Source organism: Papio anubis, chromosome 7 (assembly GCF_008728515.1).
Source record: "Papio anubis isolate 15944 chromosome 7, Panubis1.0, whole genome shotgun sequence".
Lineage (NCBI taxonomy): Eukaryota > Metazoa > Chordata > Mammalia > Primates > Cercopithecidae > Papio > Papio anubis.
Genome location: NC_044982.1, coordinates 135,999,028 through 136,021,929, shown reverse-complemented (window position 1 = coordinate 136,021,929; position 22,902 = coordinate 135,999,028). Strand labels below are relative to the sequence as shown.

The 22,902-nt window shown below is 40.3% G+C and overlaps 1 protein-coding gene and 1 pseudogene across 2 annotated transcripts in view; one reads left to right on the top strand and one right to left on the bottom strand.

The window, feature by feature from the left end:
* LOC101001645 (tropomodulin-3) overlaps window positions 1-22,902 on the bottom strand; it is a 78,294-nt gene that overhangs the window by 28,886 nt on the left and 26,506 nt on the right. For both annotated transcript variants that reach the window (XM_003900943.5, XM_017960622.3), the window contains 2 exons: window positions 17,411-17,610; window positions 11,090-11,246 (listed from right to left, as the gene is read on the bottom strand). In XM_003900943.5, coding sequence (XP_003900992.1) covers window positions 11,090-11,246; window positions 17,411-17,536 — 283 coding nt within the window. In that variant the 5' untranslated portion in view covers window positions 17,537-17,610. The remainder of the gene's footprint in view (window positions 1-11,089; window positions 11,247-17,410; window positions 17,611-22,902) is intronic.
* LOC103885825 lies at window positions 18,291-21,207 on the top strand (annotated as a pseudogene).

Genomic DNA, 22,902 nt, shown 5'->3' with positions numbered 1-22,902 from the left:
GGTGCACATTTGTAATCTCAGCTACTCGGTCGGTTGAGGTAGGAGGATTGTTGAGCCCAGAAGTTCGAGTCCAGCCTGGGATGCATAGCAAGACCCCATTTCCAAAAAGCAAACAAATATACAGTAGTCTAACAGTACATGAAAAAATACTCAGTATCATTGGTTATTAGGGAAATGCAAATCAAAACCACAATGTGATATTACTTCACACCCACTAAGATGGCTATAATAAAACAAACAAGTATTGAAGCATGTGGAGAAATTTCAACCCTGGTACATTACTGGTGAGAAGGTAAAATACTGCAGCCACTTTGGAAAACAGTTTGGCAGCTTCTCAATTTGTTAAAAAATCGTTACCTTATGATCCAGCAATTCTATTCCTAGGCACATACCCAAGAAAAATAAAGACATATGTTTATACAACAACTTGTATAAAAATGTTCATAGCAGCATATTCACAAAGCTAAAAAGTGGCAACAACCTGTATGTCCATTAACTGAGAAACAGATAAACAAAATGTGGTATCCATACAATAAAATATTACTCAGCCATAAAAAAGAATGAAGTACTGACACACACTGTAATAAGATGAAACTCCAAAACCTTATGCTAAGTGAAAGACGCCACAAATACATATTGTATGATTCTGTTTATAGCCGGGCGTGGTGGCTCACGCCTGTAATCCCAGCACTTTGGGAGGCAGAGGCAGGCAGATCACGAGGTCAGGAGATCGAGACCATGCTGGTTAACACAGTGAAACCCCATCTCTACTAAAAATACAGGCACCTGTAGTCCCAGCTACTCTGGAGGCTGAGGCAGGAGAATGGCGTCACCCTGGGAGATGGAGCTTGCAGTGAGTTGAGATCACATCACTGCGCTCCAGCCTGGGCGACAGAGCGAGACTCTGTCTCAAAAAAATAAATACATAAACAATGATTAGATCAGATTAAAAAACTCTCGGATAAGTATGAAATGATACATTCCCCGCCACCAAGTTAAACAAAACAAAAATAAAGCTGACCCTTAGTTGCTAAGAGTGTTAAAACAGTTTAGTAATGTTTTTGCAACTACAATACAGCAGCTAAGGAAATGGAAGACACTGAGATAAGAATTCATATAATAGTAACTTAAATGTATGGCATTTATCCAAACCCATGTTTGTGCCAAGAAAAAAAAAGAAAAAGAAATATCCTGTGCCAAGATCCTTGTTATTGTCACAAAATCAGTGAGAAATACTGTGATCCATGTTAGCAATTCCATTGCCAGGACCTTTCTTTACTAGTCTTCATCTCTTTTGCTCTGATAGCAAGTTACAGCTGCAACAAATGTTAAGAATTATCTTAGTCATAGCTCCCACCCTTGTTGAGTATATAAAAAATATAGTAACAAGAAACAGAGATGGCTCTTGGTTACTTCATTCCTACAGAGTTGAAAGGCCCTAGCTAACTTTACTGTTTGTTTATAAACTGCCTTGTTCCAGAAAAGACTGAAGGACCCTATGCCACTATAATCTCCAGGAGGCTTTGCGATATATTGTTTGACAAGCAGCACACAAACCTCAAACCAATCAAACTAAAGGATGAGGGGACAGAGCCTAGAAAGACGTTTTTGTTTTGATACAGTGACACACACCACACCTGCTTGATGCTGCAATATGGTCACCAATAAATGCTTAGTCAACAAATGTTTAGTGAGTGAGTTTGTGTATACTAGACAATTAACTAGAAAGACACCACAAGGAAAACAAAACAAGAGATCCTTCACTTTGGGGAGCTAATACTCTAACAGGGAAATAGAATAGCAACTGAATCCTAATCTGGAGGATCTTATGTCAAGATGGGGTAATAAGGACAGAATTTACCTACATGCCTGAAACAACTAAAATGGATAAAATATATGAAATAAGTTTTACACACACACACACACACACTTTTAAAGAGATGGGTCTTGTTATGTCGGCCAGGTTGGTCTTGAACTCTTTGGCCTCAAGCAATCCTCCTGCTTCAGCCTCCCAAAGGGCTAGGATTACAGGCATGAGGCACCATACCTGGCCAGAAACAACAGTTTTCAAGACACTGGCCATCAGGCAACAAAGGACAGTGATACCTATGAAATGGGGAAAAAAGAGGTGAGCCCTATGATTACCTAGCTTATTGCCTGGAGAAAGGTTCCAGGCTGCAGATCAGCGAGCAGAAATTCAGGAAGAGCCTGGTGAACTCTGAGCTGAGGAGACACAGCTGAGGTCCAGAAAAACCAAGGCAGCCAGTGTTTGAAGGATAGGGAACCAGAGAGGAGGGAGCTGCACACAGAGGGAGCCCAGGAGTTGTGCAGAGGGTTGCACTGAGTGTTCAGCAGAGCACCAATTGGTACGTGTATGTGAGGAGCTACCTTGAGCCAAGGAAGAAAAAAAAAAATCTGAAAGCTTAGAGGTAATAATGCCCGTGTTCATGCAGAGCTGGGAAAAGAACCTGTTCCTACCAGCCAGACTGGAAAAGCTGACAATTAACAAGGCTCATAATTGGGTAGGGAACTCAGAAGGGTCTTGCCTCAGTATTGGGGAAACAATTAGTCCTAGACTGAACACTGCTCTAGTCTCACCTAACAAATCTTAAAAGCAAGACTCTAAGGAATCAAACTGTTTCCAAGTAACTTAATTGCATCCCAGAATGAAACTCAAGAATATATATAGGGATATCAATACATCCAGCACCGGAAAGTTAATGTTTGATACCCAACAAACAATTACAAACATGCAAAGAAACGGGAAAATCTGATCTAGAAGAAGAAGAAAAAAAATCGGTCTATCAAAATTGACTTAATGATAGATGATAAAATTGGCAAGTTAAGGACATTAAAAGTTACTGTAATTATATTACATATGTTCAAAAAGTGAAGTAAAGGCATGAAAGATTTTTTAATTTTTTTTGAGACAGAGTCTCACTCTTTTGCCCAGGGTGGAGTGCAGTGGCATGAGCATGGATCACTGCAGCACTAAACTCCTGGGCTCAAGCCATCCTCCCACCTCAGCCTCCAGAGTAACTGGAACTACAGGCGCACACCAACACATCCAGCTAATTTATTTTCATTTTTAGTAGAGACAAGGTCTCACTGTGTTGCCCAAGCTGGTCTGAACTCCTGACCTCAAGTGATCCTCCCGCAGTGCTGGAATTACAGGTGTGAGCCATCATGCCTGGCCGAAAGATTTTTTGTTTTTTAAAAGTGCTGGGTGCAGTGTCTCACATGCGTAATCCCAGCTACTCAGGAGGCTGAGGTGGGTGGGAGGATTGTGTGAGGCCAAGCATTTGAGAACAACATAGCAAGACCCACCTCTAAAACGAATTTCAAAAATTAGCCAGATATGGTAGCACATGCCTGTAGTCCCAACTACTTAGGAGGGTGAGGCAGGAGGATTGCTTGAACCCAAGAGTTTGAGGCTGCAGTGAGCTGTGATCACGCCACTGCACTCCAGGCTGGAGTACAAACAACAACAACAACAACAATAACAACAAAGAACAGATAGGACAAACAGAAAAGATATACCATGCCAACTAATCAAAAGAAAGAAAGATAGGCTCTAGTAACATCAGGCAAAGTAGGTTTTATAGCAAAGAATATTACCAGAGACAAAGGTCATTTCATAACAACAAAAAGGACAATTCATCAAGGGGATATAACAATCCTAAAAACAAATAAACAAAGCCTCATAGTACAAGATTCTGAAACGATCAAAAGCAGTATTTTAGCCTGGGCATGGTGGCTCACATCTGTAATCCCAGCACTTTGGGAGGCTGAGGTGGACAGATCACGAGGTCAGGAGACCGAGACCATCCTGGCTAACATGGTGAAACCCTGTCTCTCCTAAAAATAGAAAAAAAATTAGCCGGGCGTGGTTGTGAGCGTCTGTAGTCCTAGCTACTCAGGAGGCTGAGGCAGGAGAATGTTGTGAACCCGGGAGGTGGAGCTTGCAGTGAGCCAAGATAGTGCCACTGCACTCCAGCCCGGGCAAGACTCTGTCTCAAAATAAATAAATAAATAAAAAGCAGTACTTTATGGTATGTAAATCATATGAAGAAATATTGGAGGAAAGGAACTATCCAGAGTGGGTGTAGTTATCCAGGAAAGGTTCCCCATAAAACCGGGTGTTAACATGAGTAACAAGCCATCCATCTGGCTAACTCCTTACCCTAAAGGAGTTAACAGTGAATCATTCAAATGATATTGCATGACCCGTCTGAAAAGGAGATGCCAGCATCTGCATGACTAATGTAAATAGCCCATTTCAAACATCAGCTTCAGTGCCTGGGAAGACCACTTTTCAGGTCTACAAGGGACGTTTAGGATTCATAAAATATGATTACAAAAATAAGAGCCAGTTTTTATCTTTGGACTTAGCGGAAACCAATTGCCCAGTGGTGGTTATGTAATCCTGTAGATGTAGGCAGGTTTGTAACCATGATCTTTCTGGTTTACTAAGGGATCACATCTGTCTTTCCTCCAAAGAAATCACATATTCAGAAAGGTGAGAAAGAGTAGGTTTTCTGGAAAGCTAACATAACTGTGAATAAATAACTTGGACAGTATATGGGAAGTCCTTAGTTTAAGGCAACTGGGTGAAATTTACCTTTAGAAGAGCAGGGAGGGGCATGTGGAATTCTTGGGAAAGAACACAAGGGCGTTCCATTCTCGGGATAGGAAAAGAGAAAACAACCACCAAAAGGCATAAACGGCTGTACCCCAAGGCCCAGCAGGAAGAAAAGGAGTGTGGTGCAAGGAAGGGAGGAGCCCACAGCGGGTGAGTCAGCAGCTCAAACAGAATTAGAATGCACATCTCTGTATGGGATATAAGGTGCAGCCATGGCTCTGGTCCATCCGTGAAGTAACACAGGGAAAAAAAAAATCTTAGTCTAGGTAAGGGTGGAGCATGATACTAGCAACAGAGAGGAGGAGTCCCCAGCAAAACAAAACAAAATGACAGGCAGTAAAAAAATACTGAAGACTGGGACACAGTATTTCTGTAAGTGATAAATTCATGGCAAGGTTCTATGCCTCATCTATCTTTGAGACAGAATACACATGCTACGTAAAAATATCATGGGAACTAATAATCAGCACTGAGAATTTTCACCATTCTCTGAATGAGAACAAGCTGGATGAATACTCTCTTTCACCCTTGTGCTGGCCTATGTCTCAGTTATATACTTTGCAAAATTTTAAGGAGGAAGAGGTAAAAAGCTACATGTACCTTTCCAACATTTTAACATGATATTTTTAAGCAAAAGGAACATATATTGAAAATATGGACCAGGACGCAGTAGCTCACACCTGTAATCCCAGCAATTTGGGGGCTGAGGCAGATGGAAGTGCTTGAGCCCAAGAGTTCGAGACCAGCCTGGGCAACATGGCGAAACCCTGTCTCTATTTTTTTTTATTAAAAGAAAAAGGAAATATGTTATTAATTTTGTTAATTTTTTTTTTTTTTTTGAGATGGAGATTCACTTTTGTCGCCCAGGCTGGAGTGCAGTGGTACGATCTTAGCTCACTGCAACCTCTGCCTCCTGGGTTCAAGCGATTCTCCTGCCTCAGCCTCCCAAGTAGCTGGGATTACAGGCATACGCCACCGTGTCCAGCTAATTTTTGTATTTTTAGTAGGGACAGGGTTTCCCCATGTTGGCCAGGCTGGTCTTGAACTCCTGACCTCAGATGATCCACCTGCCTTGGCCTCCCAAAGTGCTGGGATTACAGGCATGAGCCACCACACCCAGCTGTTTTAATTTTTTTTAACAGACAGTAAGAAGAGGTAGATTGTTTTAATTTTCTTAAACATTCAGTTTCTCAACATTTTGAACATAGTAGACTCATAAGAAAGACATTTCCATTCATCTTTGTCAAGATTATTTGATATCATGATACCATTCCTACCGAGCTTATTAGATTTAGGCGAATTTAACATGTGTATATTGTGGGTTCTATGGTAAATAATGCACTTAAAAACAATCCGTGACACACCTTTTGTCAGCTTACCTTTACTAGCTAATGTCTTTTTGCTGTTAATAAAACTATAGTATTAAACGTAAAACATTCACCAGTATAGGACAAAATATTCCCCCAAATGCATGTAAGACATAAGGCCTTGAGCTTCACTTAATTAGGATTACTTTCTTCTTCTCATATATTGACATATGCTTTCAATTCTGTAAAACATATAAACAATCATTTCACAAATCATGAGGTGAAATTATTAATGGTTTTACATATAATAACTCTTAAGTGTCCTTAGTCTATCAGGCTTCTAAAAAACATTTTTTAGCAATCTAGAAAATAAAATTTGGCATGGATATATACTTTTTTATTGGTCAAAAGGAAAAACCCTACCATGTGCAATTTTTAGTTTTATAAGGATTCCCTCCTGTCCTGGGCAGTTATGTCTAATTTTGGCTCCAGAAACAGAGTGTGCCTTTAAGTGAAAAAATAACAAGTATAATTAATTGTGAGTCTCAGAATATGAGAAAATAGTCTAATGACTAGGTAAGTAATCCTTTTAGTGGTTCCCAAGTTTTTGCTCTTAAAAAAGCAGTCGGCCAGGTGCAGTGGCTCATGCCTGTAATCTCAGCACTTTGGGAGGCTAAGGCAGCAGATCGCCTGAGGTCAGGAGTTCGAGAGCAGCCTGACCAACATGGCGAAACTCCGTCTCTACTAAAAATATAAAAATTAGCCAGGCGTGGTGGCAGGCCACTGCACTCCAGCCTCGGTGACAGAGTGAGATTCCATCTCCAAAAAAAAAAATTAGGCAGTCATCTGATAGACCCTTTAAAATAATTAATTTATAAGTTTGGCATATAACTTGGAAAGAGTTCAAGGAACTGAATGACACTGCTATAACATTCCCTGGTCAGAAGGCTAATATTGCCATTAGGTACTGCACCCTGAGGCCAGTCATGTTTGAATGAAAAAATCATTTAGAGAACAAGAGAACATCTTATGGATTCTAACTAATCTAAATGTACCAAGAAAGTAAAATGCCTTTGTTTCTCAATAGAGGTAGGTTTGCAAACTTTTATGAAGAACGAGGAAGACCTCTATTGTAGGGGAAAGCATCCTCAATCTGAAAGTCCATCTCCACTAAAATAAGCTATTAAGTAAAAAATCTGAGACTCAACCCAGGTGTTCAGGGCAGAGTCATAGGAGAGGCATCTTTAAAAAACAAGCTTCTGGATTTTTGGAGCTACAGAGGAGATTAACATTTAGCTTGATGGGAAGTATTCTAATAAGACACAGATGAATTACTCTGAGGACCTTCTGGAATGTTATCAGGATCTTGGAGATTAGATGAAGAGAAAGGATGGCATATTCGTGACTAAGGAAAACTAAGGCTAACTGCTTTAAAGATGAGAGTCTAGGGTGGATTTCAGAACACTAGAGGTGGCTTTTTGCTATATTTCAAAGCAGAGCTTTACAGCCAAAGTTGCTTGATTATTGAAGAGGAATCTGCCCTCCTTCAGGTCCGTGGTACTGTGACATGGCTTATAAGGCTTGATTCTACCACATCTGATAGTATGTGTTTCCATCTGATAGATTGATGAAACTCACAAATTCACCCCATGGTTGTTCTGGACCACTCCTCCATGACAGAATGAAAATCTCTTGTTTGGTAATCATCTCCCATATGATCCTTTACAGTGATTTCAGTGTACCCATTAACAAATTTGGTCCTCAGCTGGGTGTGGTGGCATGTGCCTGTAGTCCTAGCTACTCTAGAGGCTAAGACGGAAGGATTGCTTGAGCCCAGGAGTCCCAAGTTGCAGTGCCACTACATTCCAGCCTGGGCAACAAGAGAGTGAGTCCTGATCTCTAAAAACCAAACCAAAACAAATTTGGTCCTCACAAAAACTGTATGACATAGGCATGCCAGATGCCCGGAATGTATGTTTCCATCAATATAAAGTTCAAAACAAGCAGAACTAATCATTTTATTAGACACTATGTTGGTTATTACTTTTCAGAAGACAAAAGGGAAAAGTGACTGGGAAGGAGCATGATAGGGCCTTCAGTGGGTGCTGATGTTATCTTTTTTTTTTTTTTTGAGACAGGGTCTCGGCTCTGTCGCCCAGGCTGGAGTGCAGTAGAGCAATCTTGGCTCACTGCAACCTCTGCCTCCGGGGTTCAAGCGGTTCCACTACCTCAGCCTCCCAAGTAGCTGGGACTATAGGCACGTGCCACCACGTTCGGCTATTTTGTATTTTTAGTAGAGACGGGGTTTCACCATGTTGGCCAGGCTGGTCTCGAGCTCCTGACCTCAAGAGATCCGCCCGCCTCGGCCTCCCAAAGTGCTGGGATTACAGGCGTGAGCCACCGCATTTGGCTGCTGATGTTATCTTTACCTGAGTGTTTAGATAAACCATGGTGTTTATTTTATAATTCACTGAGCTACATACAGATGATCTGTGCATTTTCTCTACGTAACAAAAAGTTCATTATTTTAAAAAAAAGCTATCATTTTAATCACTGCATCAGAACTACCCATAAACAATATTTAATAGACATATGTAGCTAAAAGATGCAGTAAAAATACTGAATGTACTATAAAGAGAAACCACTGATTGTGAATGTAAAATTACTTGTTCAACTACTTCCATTTATTCTTACCCATCTAAAACCTAAAGTAAGAAGTAAAAATTTAAAAAGATACATAGGAGGACAAAGATATTCTACAATAGTTGAGGATACAGCACTTTTTCCTAATGTCACCCATATTCCTCACCTCTATCCTTTTCCCCCTCTTGTATTTTCTTATTTTCCATAATTCTTCTCTACTTTCTTTCCTATTTCCTCTAATCCTCCAAGGTATTTTCCTAGGTAACTGGAGATTATGAAACAAGGGCATATTAGGAAGCTTCCTGGGTTAGCCTGGGACAAATGCAGCTTTCTTTCAGGTCTCTTATTTTTTCTCCTTGTCCTCAAATTCCATAGTTTTTTTCTGACATCTCTTTTTCTCACATCTCTCCCTTTGTTTCTACCTCCATTCCTTTCCAAATTATACCCCCAGAGTCCACCTAAAACACACAGAATAGAAGGTGATCAACCAGTATTTTTTCCCATAAAATTATGTTCTCCAATTTAAGCAGGATTAAAGCCATAAACACTGACATCTGTATGGCTGTACAGAGAAAATATAACCAGTAGTTTTCTTGGACAAATAAAAAGGAAGGGATGCCTCTGCCTGTCTTTATGATTCTCCACATTTCAAAATTCTGCATTGGTTTTGAACTCTTTTTCTGGCCCCAAACACCTGAGGGACAGGACATTCCCACCTGTAACAGTGGTGTGATGGTTAGTTTTATGTGTCAATTTCGCTGGGTTGTGGTGCTTAGATATTTTCTCAAACATTCTTCTAAAAGTTTTCATGAAGGTTTTTTTTGTTTGTTTGTTTTTGTTGTTTTGGATGAGATTAAAATTTAAATCAGTGGACTCTAAGTAAAGCCAATTAACCTCCATAATGTGGCTGGGCCTCGTTTAATCAGTTGAAAGCCTTAAAAGAACAAAGATTCATATCCCCAAAGTAAGAAGAAATTCTGCCACTAGACTGCCTTTCGACAAGAACAGTAAATCCTCCCTGCGTCTCCAGCCTGCTAGATTTTGAATTTTAAAAGCCTCCTTAAAATAAACTTTTCTCTCCCCTCACATCCCATTGGTTCTGTCTGTCTGGAGAACCCTAACTCAAGTAACAAAGATAGTGATCCTTAACAAGAGATGAAGGGGAGGAGGACTCTAAAGAAAAAGCACAGGGGCTGAGGTGATGGATAATTTTGGAAAAGTCAAGTGCTGAGTTTACGGCTTACCTACTATTACCATTCACTAGCCTTCCTCTACTATAGAAGCTGGAGTGCTAAAATGAACTTTCTTGCTTCCCTTGCAGCTAAGGGGTAGTCATGTGACACAGTTCTGGCCAAAATTATTGAGAAGGGCCTCTTTCTCAAATAAAAAGCCCAAGTACCATTCTTCCTGCCCAGACTAGAAAGAATTCAGACATAAAAACGGTGCCTGCAAGAGCTGATATGCAGCTCTGCCACTGCTGTCACCATTCCCCAGTATTCTATACACAATATTCCAAATAAGAGTGAATGTAGAATTTGCGTTTTTAGGTTAACCTATATTCTAACCTGTTTGGAAAGCTGAAAAACTTATCCTGTTTCATTTAAGTATATATATAGAACTTTTAAGAACACAGCTGTGGCCAGGAGCAGTGGCTCACGCCTGTAATCCCAGCACTTTAGGAGGCTAAGGTGGGTGGATTACTTGAGGTCAGGAGTTCGAGACCAGCCTGGCCAACATGGTGAAACCCCATGTCTACTAAAAATACAAAAATTAGCCAGACGTGGTGGCGCGCACCTGTAATCCCAGCTACTCAGGAGGCTGAGGCAGGAGAATCGCTTGAACCCGGGAGGTGGAGGTTGCAGTGAGGTGAGATGACACAACTGCACTTCAGCCTGGGTGACAGAGCAAGACTCTGTCAAAAAAAAAATCAAAAAAAAAAAAAAGCCACAGCTGTACTTAAGCTCCACTGAGGATACATAAGCACAAACACTTAAATGAGGGAGACTTGGACTAGAAAAATTTCCTAAAAGTACTGACTACGAAGCATTAGCAATCATAACCATGAATTAATAAGGATGGCTATAGAACAGCTTTTAAAAAGGGTCTTTGAAAATATGGCATGAATTGTTTTATGGCATTCCACTTTAAAGAATGCAGTTAGAATAGATGCCTTAACATCATTTGTACTCTGTAATCTACCACTGGATTTAAAAGTTTCCTTCAATACACTTTTAGATCTGTTACAGTAGAGAATTAAAGAATGTTATACAAAATCATTGTGTAATAAAACTTCACTAACATCATTAAGAAGAAACTTATTGGCCAAGTTGATGAAAAATGTAAATAAAGTGTCTAAACTAATAAATATTTAAGTCAACAGTATCCTATATTTAAGGCTACCAATGATGTACCTCTAAAAATATGATTTTCTCCATACCCACCTATAAAAAGAAAAATCAAGTGTTACCACATAATAACTTCAAAATTCTGGGCTTACCTTTTTTTTCTCCAGTGTAGGGCACATAGTCTTCCCTGTCTTTATGCTCCAATGCTTCCTTCTCCAGATATGAAAGGAGATGCTCTCTATCAAATGGCCCTGTGGCGGACTTTGATGTCTGGTTCTTCTGCCGGAACCCTGCAGGCAGAAGGGCATTCTGCCAGAGAGAATGAATCAGCCAGTATGACCAAAAAGAATGCTAATGCTATATGCTTCCGAAGATTACCCATATAAAAAAGAATTACAGACCGGAATGTGATACAGGCACTAAACACTTCATTGCAGGATTTTAGGACAGCAATATACAACTGCTCCAAACATGAAACTTCTTTTTTATTAGGTAGAATTCACTTACATTATTATTAAAATAGGCACATACATTAGTACAGTTTCTTTTCTTTTTGGAGACAGAGTCTCCTTCTATCCCCAAAGCTGGAGTGCAGCGGCACAATCTTGGCTCACTGCAACCTCCGCCTCCTGGGTTCAAGCCATTCTCATGCCTCAGACTCCCAAGTAGCTGGGATTATAGGCGCCTGCCACCACACCTGGCTAATTTTTGCATTTTTGGTAGAGATAGGGTTTTGTCATGTTGGCCAGGCTATTCTACAACTCCTGACCTCAGATGATCTGCCCTCCTCAGCCTCCCGAAGTATTGGGATTACAGGCATGAGCCACCGCGCCCGGCATATGTTTTCTAATAGAACATTTTCTTCAGAGAGGATTCTACTAGCAGGAAACAATCTTTAGTTTTTAAGTGTTCTGGGATACTAATAAAAAGGTTTTATTAACCACATACCGCATCTTCTCACTTACCTAAGTGGGAACTAAATGATGAGAACACACAGACATATAGAGCACACACACTGGAGCATAGAGGAGGGAGGGTGGGAGGAGGTAGAGGATCAGGAAAAATAACTAACAGGTATTAGGATACCTGGGTGATGAAATAATCTGTACAACAAACCCCCATGACACAAGTTTACCTACGTAACGAACCTGCACATGTATGTCTGAACTTAAAATAAAAGTTTTTTTAAAAAGTTTTATTAATCCTTAATTGCTCAGTGTATATGTACAGAGAATAATTCTATTACAAGAGTGTTAAATGACTCCGTACATGATATTCCTTCATGACTTCCATTTCATTGTACAGACTTTTTCATGATTAAAACATGTATACCACACAGTAGAATATCAGATTGTTTACTTCAGTTTAAACACAATGTGAGATGTTCCACTTATGTGTGTATGCATACATATATACATGAGCACTAGGATGTACTTGCAACAATCACTATCATTGTTTCACATGCCCCAAGGGACCCCTGAAATACTCATAGCAAGAGCTATGTTCCTGGGTTTCCACATGGGTAAAGCTTTTGAGTGCATGGACTGACTTAGAGTTGAGGGAGGTGGAGTAGAAGGTGATAGATTAAAGTTTTCTCCTGTAGTCCCTTAATTTTCACTAAGCGCAGTAAACACAAGGGCTGACTAGACAAAGAGAGCACCGTCCTTTTGCTTGTCAAAAGCCAAAGAGGTGATACTGCCTTGTCTCCTATTTCTGGGTATATCTTTGCTTTGAAACTGGGAGGCAGCCAGAGAAATCACACAGAAGGGCCAGCCCTCTTTTGCAAAACCTCCCAATTGAATTTCATGGGTGGTATAAGACAATTTTTCATTATAAAGGGTAATCTTATAAGGGTAATGTTAATAGAAAATATTCAATTTGTAACTAGGAAATACAGCACTTCAACTGTGGTCATTTGTTGAGATACATAATAATTTTCATAAAATTCACCTGTGTTACCCTTTATGTAATGGTACCTACTACACAGAAAGCTGAACTATAAAGATGAAACACACAGGACGTCCATTCCTAACTCTGTACCAAGTATATTTCTGTAATACAAAATTGTTTATGGAACCATAAAAAAGAAACATAAGATTTCTACCTTTAGACTTAGAAATCAAGAGAGGAACTACACATGAAGAATCCATTTCCAATTGACCTGCAAACCCTACTCTTTTACTTCCTGAAGAACTCATTCATCTTTTTCCCATCTCCAACATTATTACTTTGGTCCAAACTATGATCCAAGCTTGCTGAGACTGTTACACTAGCTTCCCAACTGTATCAGTTGCCTGATATTTTTTATCCTTCACCACCAGCCCCTCAGTCTGTCACCCTAGGCTCATCTCATACATCCTCTCCATTCCAGTCACACTGGACTTTTTTTTCTCTCTTGTACTTGCTACATACTTCCTTCTACCACCAGGCCTCTATGTGTGTGGTCTCCCTTCCCTGGAATGCTCTGCCTATCCCTTTTTGCAACTCATTTTTCAGATTGTAGCTCCATTCCCCCAGGGAAGCTTTTCTTAACCTCTCATCACAAGCTCTTACAGTGTGTAGCATTTACCATTCTTTTAATATGGTATGATTATTTGATTAATGTCAAACTGCTCCTATTCCTACCAGCCTGCGTCATGAGGGCAAATACCACATTTGTTTTGCTCATTCTTGTATTCCTAAGCCTAGCATAGTACCTGAAATCTACAAGTTGTCCCCAAATATTTACTGAATAAAGTAAATGGTAGAATGCTTTTAAAGATTCTCATTAAGGCAAATTAATAAAAAGTTACTTTACTTCTCCATCAATAATAAAAAGTTACTTTACTTCTCCATCAATAATGCATAGATGTATATATTGCTATTTCATGGCGGTGGTAATGGAAGTTGCACTACTCTACCTGCCTGCTCAAGCCCATGCGACACACAGTCCTAAATATGATAGCTGAAATCCTGGCTCCTTAGAAAGCCTTTTTTTCTTTCTTTCTTTTTTTTGGAGGGGAGACAGGGTCTTGCTCTATTGCTCAGGCTGGAGTGCAGTGATGTGATCATAGCTTGCTGAAACCTTGAACTCCTGGGCTCAAGCAATCTTCCTGCCTAGGCCTCTGGAGTAACTGGAACTACAGGTGTGCACCACCATGCCCCCAGCTAATTTTTATAATTTTTTGTAGAGGCAAGGTCTTGCTATGTTGTCCAGGATGGTCTGGAACTCCTGCTCTTAAGCTAATCTCCCTTCTAGGATTACAGGTATGAGCCACTATACCTGGCCAAAAACAGTCTAACCACAAACTAAATGACAGCTAGCTGGTTTTAGAGGCTATAAACTCATGAACCAAGCTTCATTAGAAATATACTCTAATCAAGTAAGCTAATAGATCATAATTACTTTTCAGATAAAAATTTTCTTTAATATGATTGTCACTAAAAATGACATGTTTCTCTCTTGTAGTGCAATTTTGCTGTAAAATATATTCCCAGCCTTCGGGGGTGGGGCAGGGGAAAGCTTTTGCTAGGCTGGCTGTCTTCTGGGGATAGATTTTTTTTTTTTTTTTTTGGCAAAAATGCAGTGAGTTAGCAAACACGTACACTGAATACAGCAGAAGGACAGTAAAACAGTCCTCCAAAATATAAGGTACCACACATACCTTCAACCTACTTCCTGAGACTTTGTAAGTTACAGTGGTGTTCCGCTGCTACTATCCTTGACCTCTTTCTTACCTGGTTCTTTACCAGAATGCTTTCCAAAAACATGTCACCCAACAAACAGATGCTGTCATAAACATCATTGTTCTCCTAGTCTCAACTAACAGTATTGAGGTTAGGGGAGTTATGACTGGGGTTGGGGGGTTTGCAAAAGACATTTAGAGGCTAATCAAGCCTCCCCACACAAGAAGCAGGCCATGGATTTACAAATGAAAAATAAGCCATCAGATTTCAGACTGATACCATAGTGCATGAGTTGGGAGGAGACTCAGTGTGGTTTAACAGAAAGACTGCTAGACCGCCAGGTATCAATGAGGCAGTGAGGGACCTAGTCCCAGCTCTTTGCCTAATTGTAATAACTGATGTAATTTCTGTTTTCCATCTGTAAAACAGAGGGCATGAACTAGATCAATGTTTCTGAACCAGTAGTGTTTTTGTCCCCTATGGGACATTTGGCAATGTCTGGAGACATTTTTGGTTGTCAGCTCAGGGGGAGGAGTATTAATCACGGTTTTCAGTCTGGGTAACATAACGAGACCTTGCCTCTACAAAAAATTTTACAAAGAAATTAGCTGGGTATAGTGGTGCTTGCCTGTAGTCCTAGCGACATAGGAGGCTGAGGTGGGAGGATCGCTTGAGCCAGAAGTTCAAGGCTGCAGTGAGCTATCATTGCACCACTTCACTCTTGCCTGAGGAACAGAGTGACAACTGGGCTCTAAAAAAAGTCATGTTTTTTATTTTCTGAGTTTTCTGATGCTTTGACATCTTGGGGCCCTGCTAATCCTGGAGATCACTCCTTCCAGGGCTAGCTAGAGAGCACTACTCCCTACCAACCTCACCCTGAGCACACCTTTCATATGCAAACCAACCAATTCTCCTAACCACCTCTTTTTTATCTAATTCTCACTTACCAAGCCAGTATTTCCCCTCCCCCTAAATCACCCAGAGCCAGATATTGGACAACTAGAGACTACTTACATAGCCCTGAGCCTGTTAAAATTATTCAAACTATCTAGTCCTAAACTTGTTAAAATTTGCCTATCCTGACTCACCCATTCATTCCTATTGAACCACAATAAAGGCTCTTGGCCATGCTTGTTCCTTGATCCTTTTGCCGCCTGACCAACCTGGGTGCTTCCCCATGTGCCTCTGTGTGGCATGGTGTGCCTCCTGCTCTTGGAACTGTAAGTAGTAAACCCTTCTTTCAAGGCAGTAGTTTCAGTGTCTGTCATCCATTACCAAACCTGATTAAAACAACATCCTAGGAATATTTTAAAACAGGAGGAGTGTGCTACTGGCCAGGGATGTTGTTAAACATCCCTCCAATGCACAGGACAGCCCCCCTACAACAAATTATGCAACCTCAAAAGTAAATAGTGTCAAGATTGAGAAACCTGGACTAGGGACTAGATAAAGGCTTATGCTTTTTCCAGTTCTTTTATTTATTTATTTATAAATTTATTTATTTATTTATTTATTTATTTATTTATTTATTTATTTATTTTTGAGATAGTCTTGCTCTGTCACCCAAGCTGGAGTGCAGTGGTGCAATTTTGGCTCACTGCAACCTCCACCTCTCTGGTTCAAGCAATTCTCATGCCTCCGCTTCCCAAGTAGCCTGGGATAGCCTGAAACTACATGCATGCACCACCACGCCCAGCTAATTTTTGTATATTTAGCAGAGACGGGGTTCACTATGTTGGCCAGGCCGGTCTCGAACTCCTGGCCTCAAGTGATCCACTCACCTCGGCCTCCCAAAGTGCTGCGATTATAGGTGTGAGCACTCGTCCACTTTTTCCAGTTCTAAAACCATTTGATTCAAATAGGTCTAATAGATTGAACTGCCTATAGAAGATATTGCTGTGATGTGATAAAAACAGCACTGTTATCCTGAGTAATCCCCCTCCAATTAGGTGTACTGGGAACTTTTCCTTATAATAGTAATTATGGTTAAGGGACTTGATCTATGGTATAGACACATCATCCAGTAACAAGAACAATGTTATAAAATGAACTCCATCTCAGTCCTTAGAGGATACTTAAAATCAACATCTTGGCATAAAGAAATGTGGTAAAGAAAAGAAGCCTAGCAAACAACCATTACCTTCAGGACCTTCAGGTTCTTACCTCACTGCCCCTCCCCCGACATATCAGGGAATAACAATTCAAGGGTCATGGGTGTCTATCTAAGCCTTGTGTAATTTATAAGACAAACAACATCCACCTTGCAAGTTAAAGCTTACATACATATATTCAGGTCTGCTCCACAGTGGACTGCTGTATTGTCAAGAAATTACTTAGATCTATTCTTCCAATGACTGGAAACTTAATCGATTGGGTCAGCATCTTTCAGAAAAGGAACAATTAGATTTAGGGTCATGAAGAATCTTTTAGAGGCATCCTACACTGGAGCCACCTGGCATACAAACTCGGAAGAGACAGAGGTTGGCGTGTATCAAAAAGGTAATCATCTGCTGCATTGTACTAAAAATATCCCTGCCTGCACAGAGGAGAAAAATTTCTTAGAGGAGGAAGAAATTTCAGGAGATGTTTGAAAATAAGGATACTGGAGTAGTTTAGGACAGTCATGTTAGTAAACATATGGAGGCAGAAGTGGGGAACTGGAGAGGAAGCCAAAAGCAAATTGATTTGGAATAAAGAGGAGGGGGTAGAAGGTGCCAGAGAAAAGTCATGAAAAAGCTCAAAGGCAGCTACTGAGTTTCAAAGAATTTGAAAAGTTATTTCATTTCTCTTCATCAGCTAGCACCTACCTCTGGGTCAAGATCATCCAAAACAGTTTCCAGTTGTTTCAGTTCTGTTTCTGACAGATTCCCAAGGAGCTCATCTTCATCAAGGTCTTTGTACTTTTCTAAGTCCTTACGGAATGGCAGTGCCATGATTTACAGTGTAGCAAGTCACTTAATTTTTGCTGTTCAGTACAGTCAGAAGTGATCTCTACTTTTTCTTAAAGCTATGGAGAGAAGAAACAAAAACATTTTAAATAGTGAGTCATCTCCACCTACTTCGATCTAATTCTTAGGTTAAGTGAAATGTAATTTCCATATGTCATATATTCTTTGATCATATATCACATGCTATTCTTCTTTATGAATCATTCAATGTCCTTTGCCTTGTGTTGAAAAAAAAAACCAGGAAAAAAGAGGGAAAAGATAAAACAAAATTCAAATCCATTAAGGCAGTCACTTGACAGAATTTAGAATTTCTAATAATTAAATTTTAGGGGGAAAGAAATTATGTGCCAAAATAAAAGTTTTTCCATCAATGGTTTTCAAATTATTTTACCAGAGTACTTTGCTTCAGCACAATGTGTTTAAGGCACATTTGTTTTACTATATATTATTCAGGAGCACAATATGACTCAATATTAATATGGGGGGATATCAATACATTCCACATGACAGGAGTGGTCTCTTGCCACTAGGAAAAATTTTCTTTTGAAAAGATGCATTTGAAAATATTTTTCTGAGGTGTTTTTAAAGGAAAAAATATAGCATTCTGAAGATGTTTGAGTAAAATACTCAAAATCATGCTGGGATATGTCACCCACTGATTGACAAGGTTGGTCGGAGGGTCTGACTATGGGAAGGGACCATCATCGTTTCCTTATTGTGTGATCTCTCCTGGACAGCTATGAGGTTAATCAACAAGCAGGTTAATAGAAGCTCTAGAGACACAGAAGTTGGCATATATCAAAGAGCTAATCATCTGTTGATTTGGCAGGATTGTTCTATAGGAAAGGCGAAAAACCAAGGATTTCTCTATATTCCAGTCATATGTATGAACCATCTGTCTCATAAAATATACCTAGTACTGGGCCAGATGCAGTGGCTCACATCTGTAATCCCAGAACGTTGGGAGGCTGGGGCAGGTGAATCGCTTGAGCTCAGGAGTTTAAGAGCAGCCTCAGCAACATGGTGAAAAATATGAAACATCAGCCAGGTGTGGTGGTATACACCTGTGGTCCCAGCTACTCAAGAGGCTGTGATGGGAGGATGGCTTCAGCCCAGGAGACAGAGGTTGCAGTGAGCCGAGATCATGCCATTAGACTCTAGCCTGGGTGACATAGCAAGACCTTGTCTCAAAAAAAAAAAAAAAAAAAAAGTACTTACTACCTATGGAAATACACTTTAGACTTAGTGATTTGGTTTTTTCTTGACTGCAAAATGCTCAGTACTTCAGTTTGACATATTTACTACTCCTTCCCTCAAGTTTTCTCAACTTAATATTTTAGTATGTTTTTCCTGCCAAACCAGTAACATTTTAAGGCTCCTTTGATGTGTTTCCATCTCCCATGAATGGAACTGTTCAAAGTGTTTAGAAAGGCAGGCTCACCGCAAGAGTCTGACAGCAACTTGACTAGCAACCACCTTAGGTCCAACAACAAGCAAATGGGGGAGCTTCCTGCATGTGTTTGTGGTTAAGAACCTCCCCATGGGGTTGTAGAGTTTGGACCTCATTGTAGAGATAATTCAGGAACACAAAGATCAGCTCCCCAAATTGCAACAGCTGGAGCACATTGGACTGTTCAGTCATGCAGAGATTAAGGCTATCATTAAGAAGGCTTCTGATCTAGAGTAGAGAATCCAGGGAAGAGCCCTTTTCAAGGACGACTTTACCAATTATGTTCAATATGAAATTAATCCTTTGGAACAGATCCAGAGAAGAACATGCATTGGATATTCATTTAGAAAGGATGAGATTGAGAATTCTGTTGTACACGGGGTACAAGGTGTTTTCCGATGTGCCTCAGCAAAGAGGAAAGATGATATTCAACTTTGGCTCTCCTATGTAGTTTTTTGTTTGTTTTTTGAGGCGGAGTCTTGCTCCGTTGCCTAGGCTGGAGTGCAGTGGCATGACGTCGATTCACTGCAACCTCTGCCTCCCAGGTTCAAGCAATTCTCCTGTCTCAGTCTCCCGAGTGGCTGGGACTACAGGTGCCCGCCACCATGCCCGGCTAATTTTTGTATTTTTAGTAGTGATGGGGCTTCACCTTGTTGGTCAGGCTGGTCTCAAACTCCTGACCTCAGGTGATCCACCCGCCTCGGCCTCCCAAAGTGCTGGGATTATAGGCGTGAGCCGCCGCGCCCGGCCTCCTATGTAGTTTTTTGTAAGAAATGGGCTACTAAAACTCAACTTAGCAAGGTATTTTCTGCCATGTTGGCCATTCATTCCAACAAGCCAGCTTTGTGGATTATGGCAGCCAAATGGGAAATGGAAGACTGATTGTCTTCAGAAAGCACAAGGCAACTATTTCTTTGGGCACTGCACTTTCATCCAGAGGGCCCTAAACTTTATCAAGACTATTTTAGAATGAGGCTGATGCATGCTGAAAAACTGAGGAAGGAAAAGCAAGAATTTGAAAAAGCCAACATGGATGTGGAGAATCCTGATTATTCTGAAGAAATCCTTAAGGGCGAGTTGGCACGGATCATCTACGAAAATTCTGTAAGCATAATTTGAGGTGCAGAATTTCATGTGTCACTGCTTTCAACTGCACGGCGATTTGACTTTGCCAAAGGTCTACAAAAAGAAATTTATGATGACCCTCAGGCTCTACACACAGATGATCTTCTCACTTGGGATTATGCGGCAAGATGAGAATTAGAGATCGAGCCACAGACGGGAGAAGAGCAGCCTACAACGAAGTAAGACAAAGCAGAGGAGGGCCAGAAGGAGGAGAGATGTTGCGCCGTATATGAAGAGGCAGTGAAGACTCTGCCAACGGAGGCCATGTGGAAGTGTTACATCACCTTTTGCTTGGAAAGATTTACTAAGAAGACAAATAGTGGGTTCCTCAGAGGGAAGAGGTTGGAAAGAACCATGACTGCATTCAGAAAGGCACAAGAACAAGCTTCTGCCAGAATTCCAATATAAGCAGTTAACTTGAGTTGTTGCTGTGCCATAACTTCCTGAGGGAAGCTCTGGAGGTGGCAGTAGCTGGGACTGAATTATTTAGAGACTCTGGGACAATGTGGCAGATGAATGTGCATGTGGTGATCGACTCAAAGAGCCCTGACATAGCCATGCTTTTTGAAGAAGACTCTGTGCACCTGGAACCCCAGGTTTGTCTGCCATTGCAGACTTCTTGACAGAGTGGAGTGAAGATGCCAAAAGCCAAGAAGACACTGAGGCAATCTTTAAGAAAGTTCTCTTAGCTGTCACAGGTGCCAACTCAGTAACCCTGAAGGGTAAGTACCTGGATTGGGCTTATCAACATGGTGGCTACAAAAAAGCCAGAGCTGTGTATACAAGTTTACAGGACAGTCATCCATTTTCAGTTGACTTTTTCAGGAAAATGATTCAGTTTGAAAAGAAGCAACAATCCTGCAAGATGGTGAACATAAGAGAATATTATGAGAGGGCTTTGAGAGAGTTTGGATCTGTAGATTCTCATCTTTAGATGGATTATATCAAGGAACCACTGAACCACCCCCTTGGTAGACCTGAGAACTGCAGACAGATCTACTGGCGAGCAATGAAAATGTTGCAGGGAGAGTCAGCAGAGGCGTCTGTAGCTAAACATGCTATGGAGACTGGCTGTTTGTGAAGAGGAAGAATACAGCCAGCTTTGTGAAACAGTATTGCAAGCCCTGTGGGCAAATATGTATTATGAGTCCATTTTTGTAATTTGTTCAGAGATGGCAGACAAGATGGCTGTCTGATTTCAAGACACATCTTAATTTTATGTTAACTTGTTAATTTTTTAAAAAATTAAAAACTTTAATTTTTTGATTGAAAAAACTAATCATGATTGAAGACAGGGTCGTGTCCTGGCTGGTCTTGACCTCCTGGATTCAAGTGACCCTCCTGCCTCAGACTCCCGAGTAGCTAGAATTATAGGCACAGGACACCATGCTCATGATGCACTAATCTCTAATTCCAGGAAAGAGAACTACTGATTTAATGTTGAGATGTTGAGGTCAGATCTACCATAGGTCCTAAATGTTTTCCAGAATACATGGAAAGCATACGACTGGGTTTTACCTATCCCAGTTCAAGCATGAGTATCTCTAGCTAGGAGTCAGTTAAAATGAAGGAGAAAGTACAGTTTTGTTGGTTTATTCTCATTATAAAAGATACATTTATGCATTTGTTCTGGAAAATATGGAGGAAATAGAATAGTGTGTCAAAAAAATTTAAAAATCCTGTAATCATAGGAAAAAAAAAAACCAAGCAAATTAACAGAATTTGTTTATGCAGATATTACATTGCAGGCAACTTGTGTAACTGCCCAAGACAGGTCTGGTTTACACCTGTTTTATTGGCACCTCTTCTGGTTTACTGATTATCTTGAAATTTTTTTCTTTTTTTCTTTTTTTTTAGCAAATTATTATCATTGTCATTACTGTTTGTTAAGCCTCCATTTTGTACTTCCAACTTTAAGATAGCAAGCTTGGCCAGGCACAGTGGCTCACGCCTGTAATCCCAATACTTTGGGAGGCTGAGGTAGGAGGATCACTTGAGCCCAGGAGTTTGAAACTAGCCTGGGCAACATAGTGAGACCTCATCTCTATGCAAACTTTAAAAAAATAGCTGGGCATGGGGGCACACACCTGGATTCCTAGCTACTTGGGAGGGTGAGGTAGGAGGATTGCTTGAGCCCAGGGGTTTGAGGCTGCAGTGAGCTATAGTTGCATCACTGCACTCCAGCCTGGGCAACAAGGTGAGACCCTCTCTCTAAAAATAAATAAATAAATAAATAAGCAAGCTTACAAGTATATTTACAGTGTATTTTCTCCATTAAAAAGAATACAGTCTGCAGAGAAGATTCAATGGAAGATATCGGCACTTTCCAATATAATAGCCATAAAATGTAATTTTGAAGAAGGTAAACTTTTTAAGGGACAAAAATAAAAAATAAGACCACTCAAAAAATTTTTCCCTTTATAAAAATACCAATGACATAGTATTTCAGACAGATAAGGGTAAGAAACTGATAAAAGTATATAAATATGTACCAAGAATAATTTAGTTCATGCTATTTTTTAAATGTTTGAATAATTACTATTTTAAAAGTTTTTAATGTGCTTTAATATATTTTTGAAAATTTCAGTATATAAGCCAATTTTCTCAATGAATATTTTAAAATAGACATAGATATAAGTTTAATTATTTTATGCATCCCTAACTTTACTTTTTTTTTTTTTTTGAGACGGAGTCTCGCTCTGTCGCCCAGGCTGAAGTGCAGTAGTCGGATCTCAGCTCACTGCAAGCTCCGCCTCCCGGGTTCACGCCATTCTCC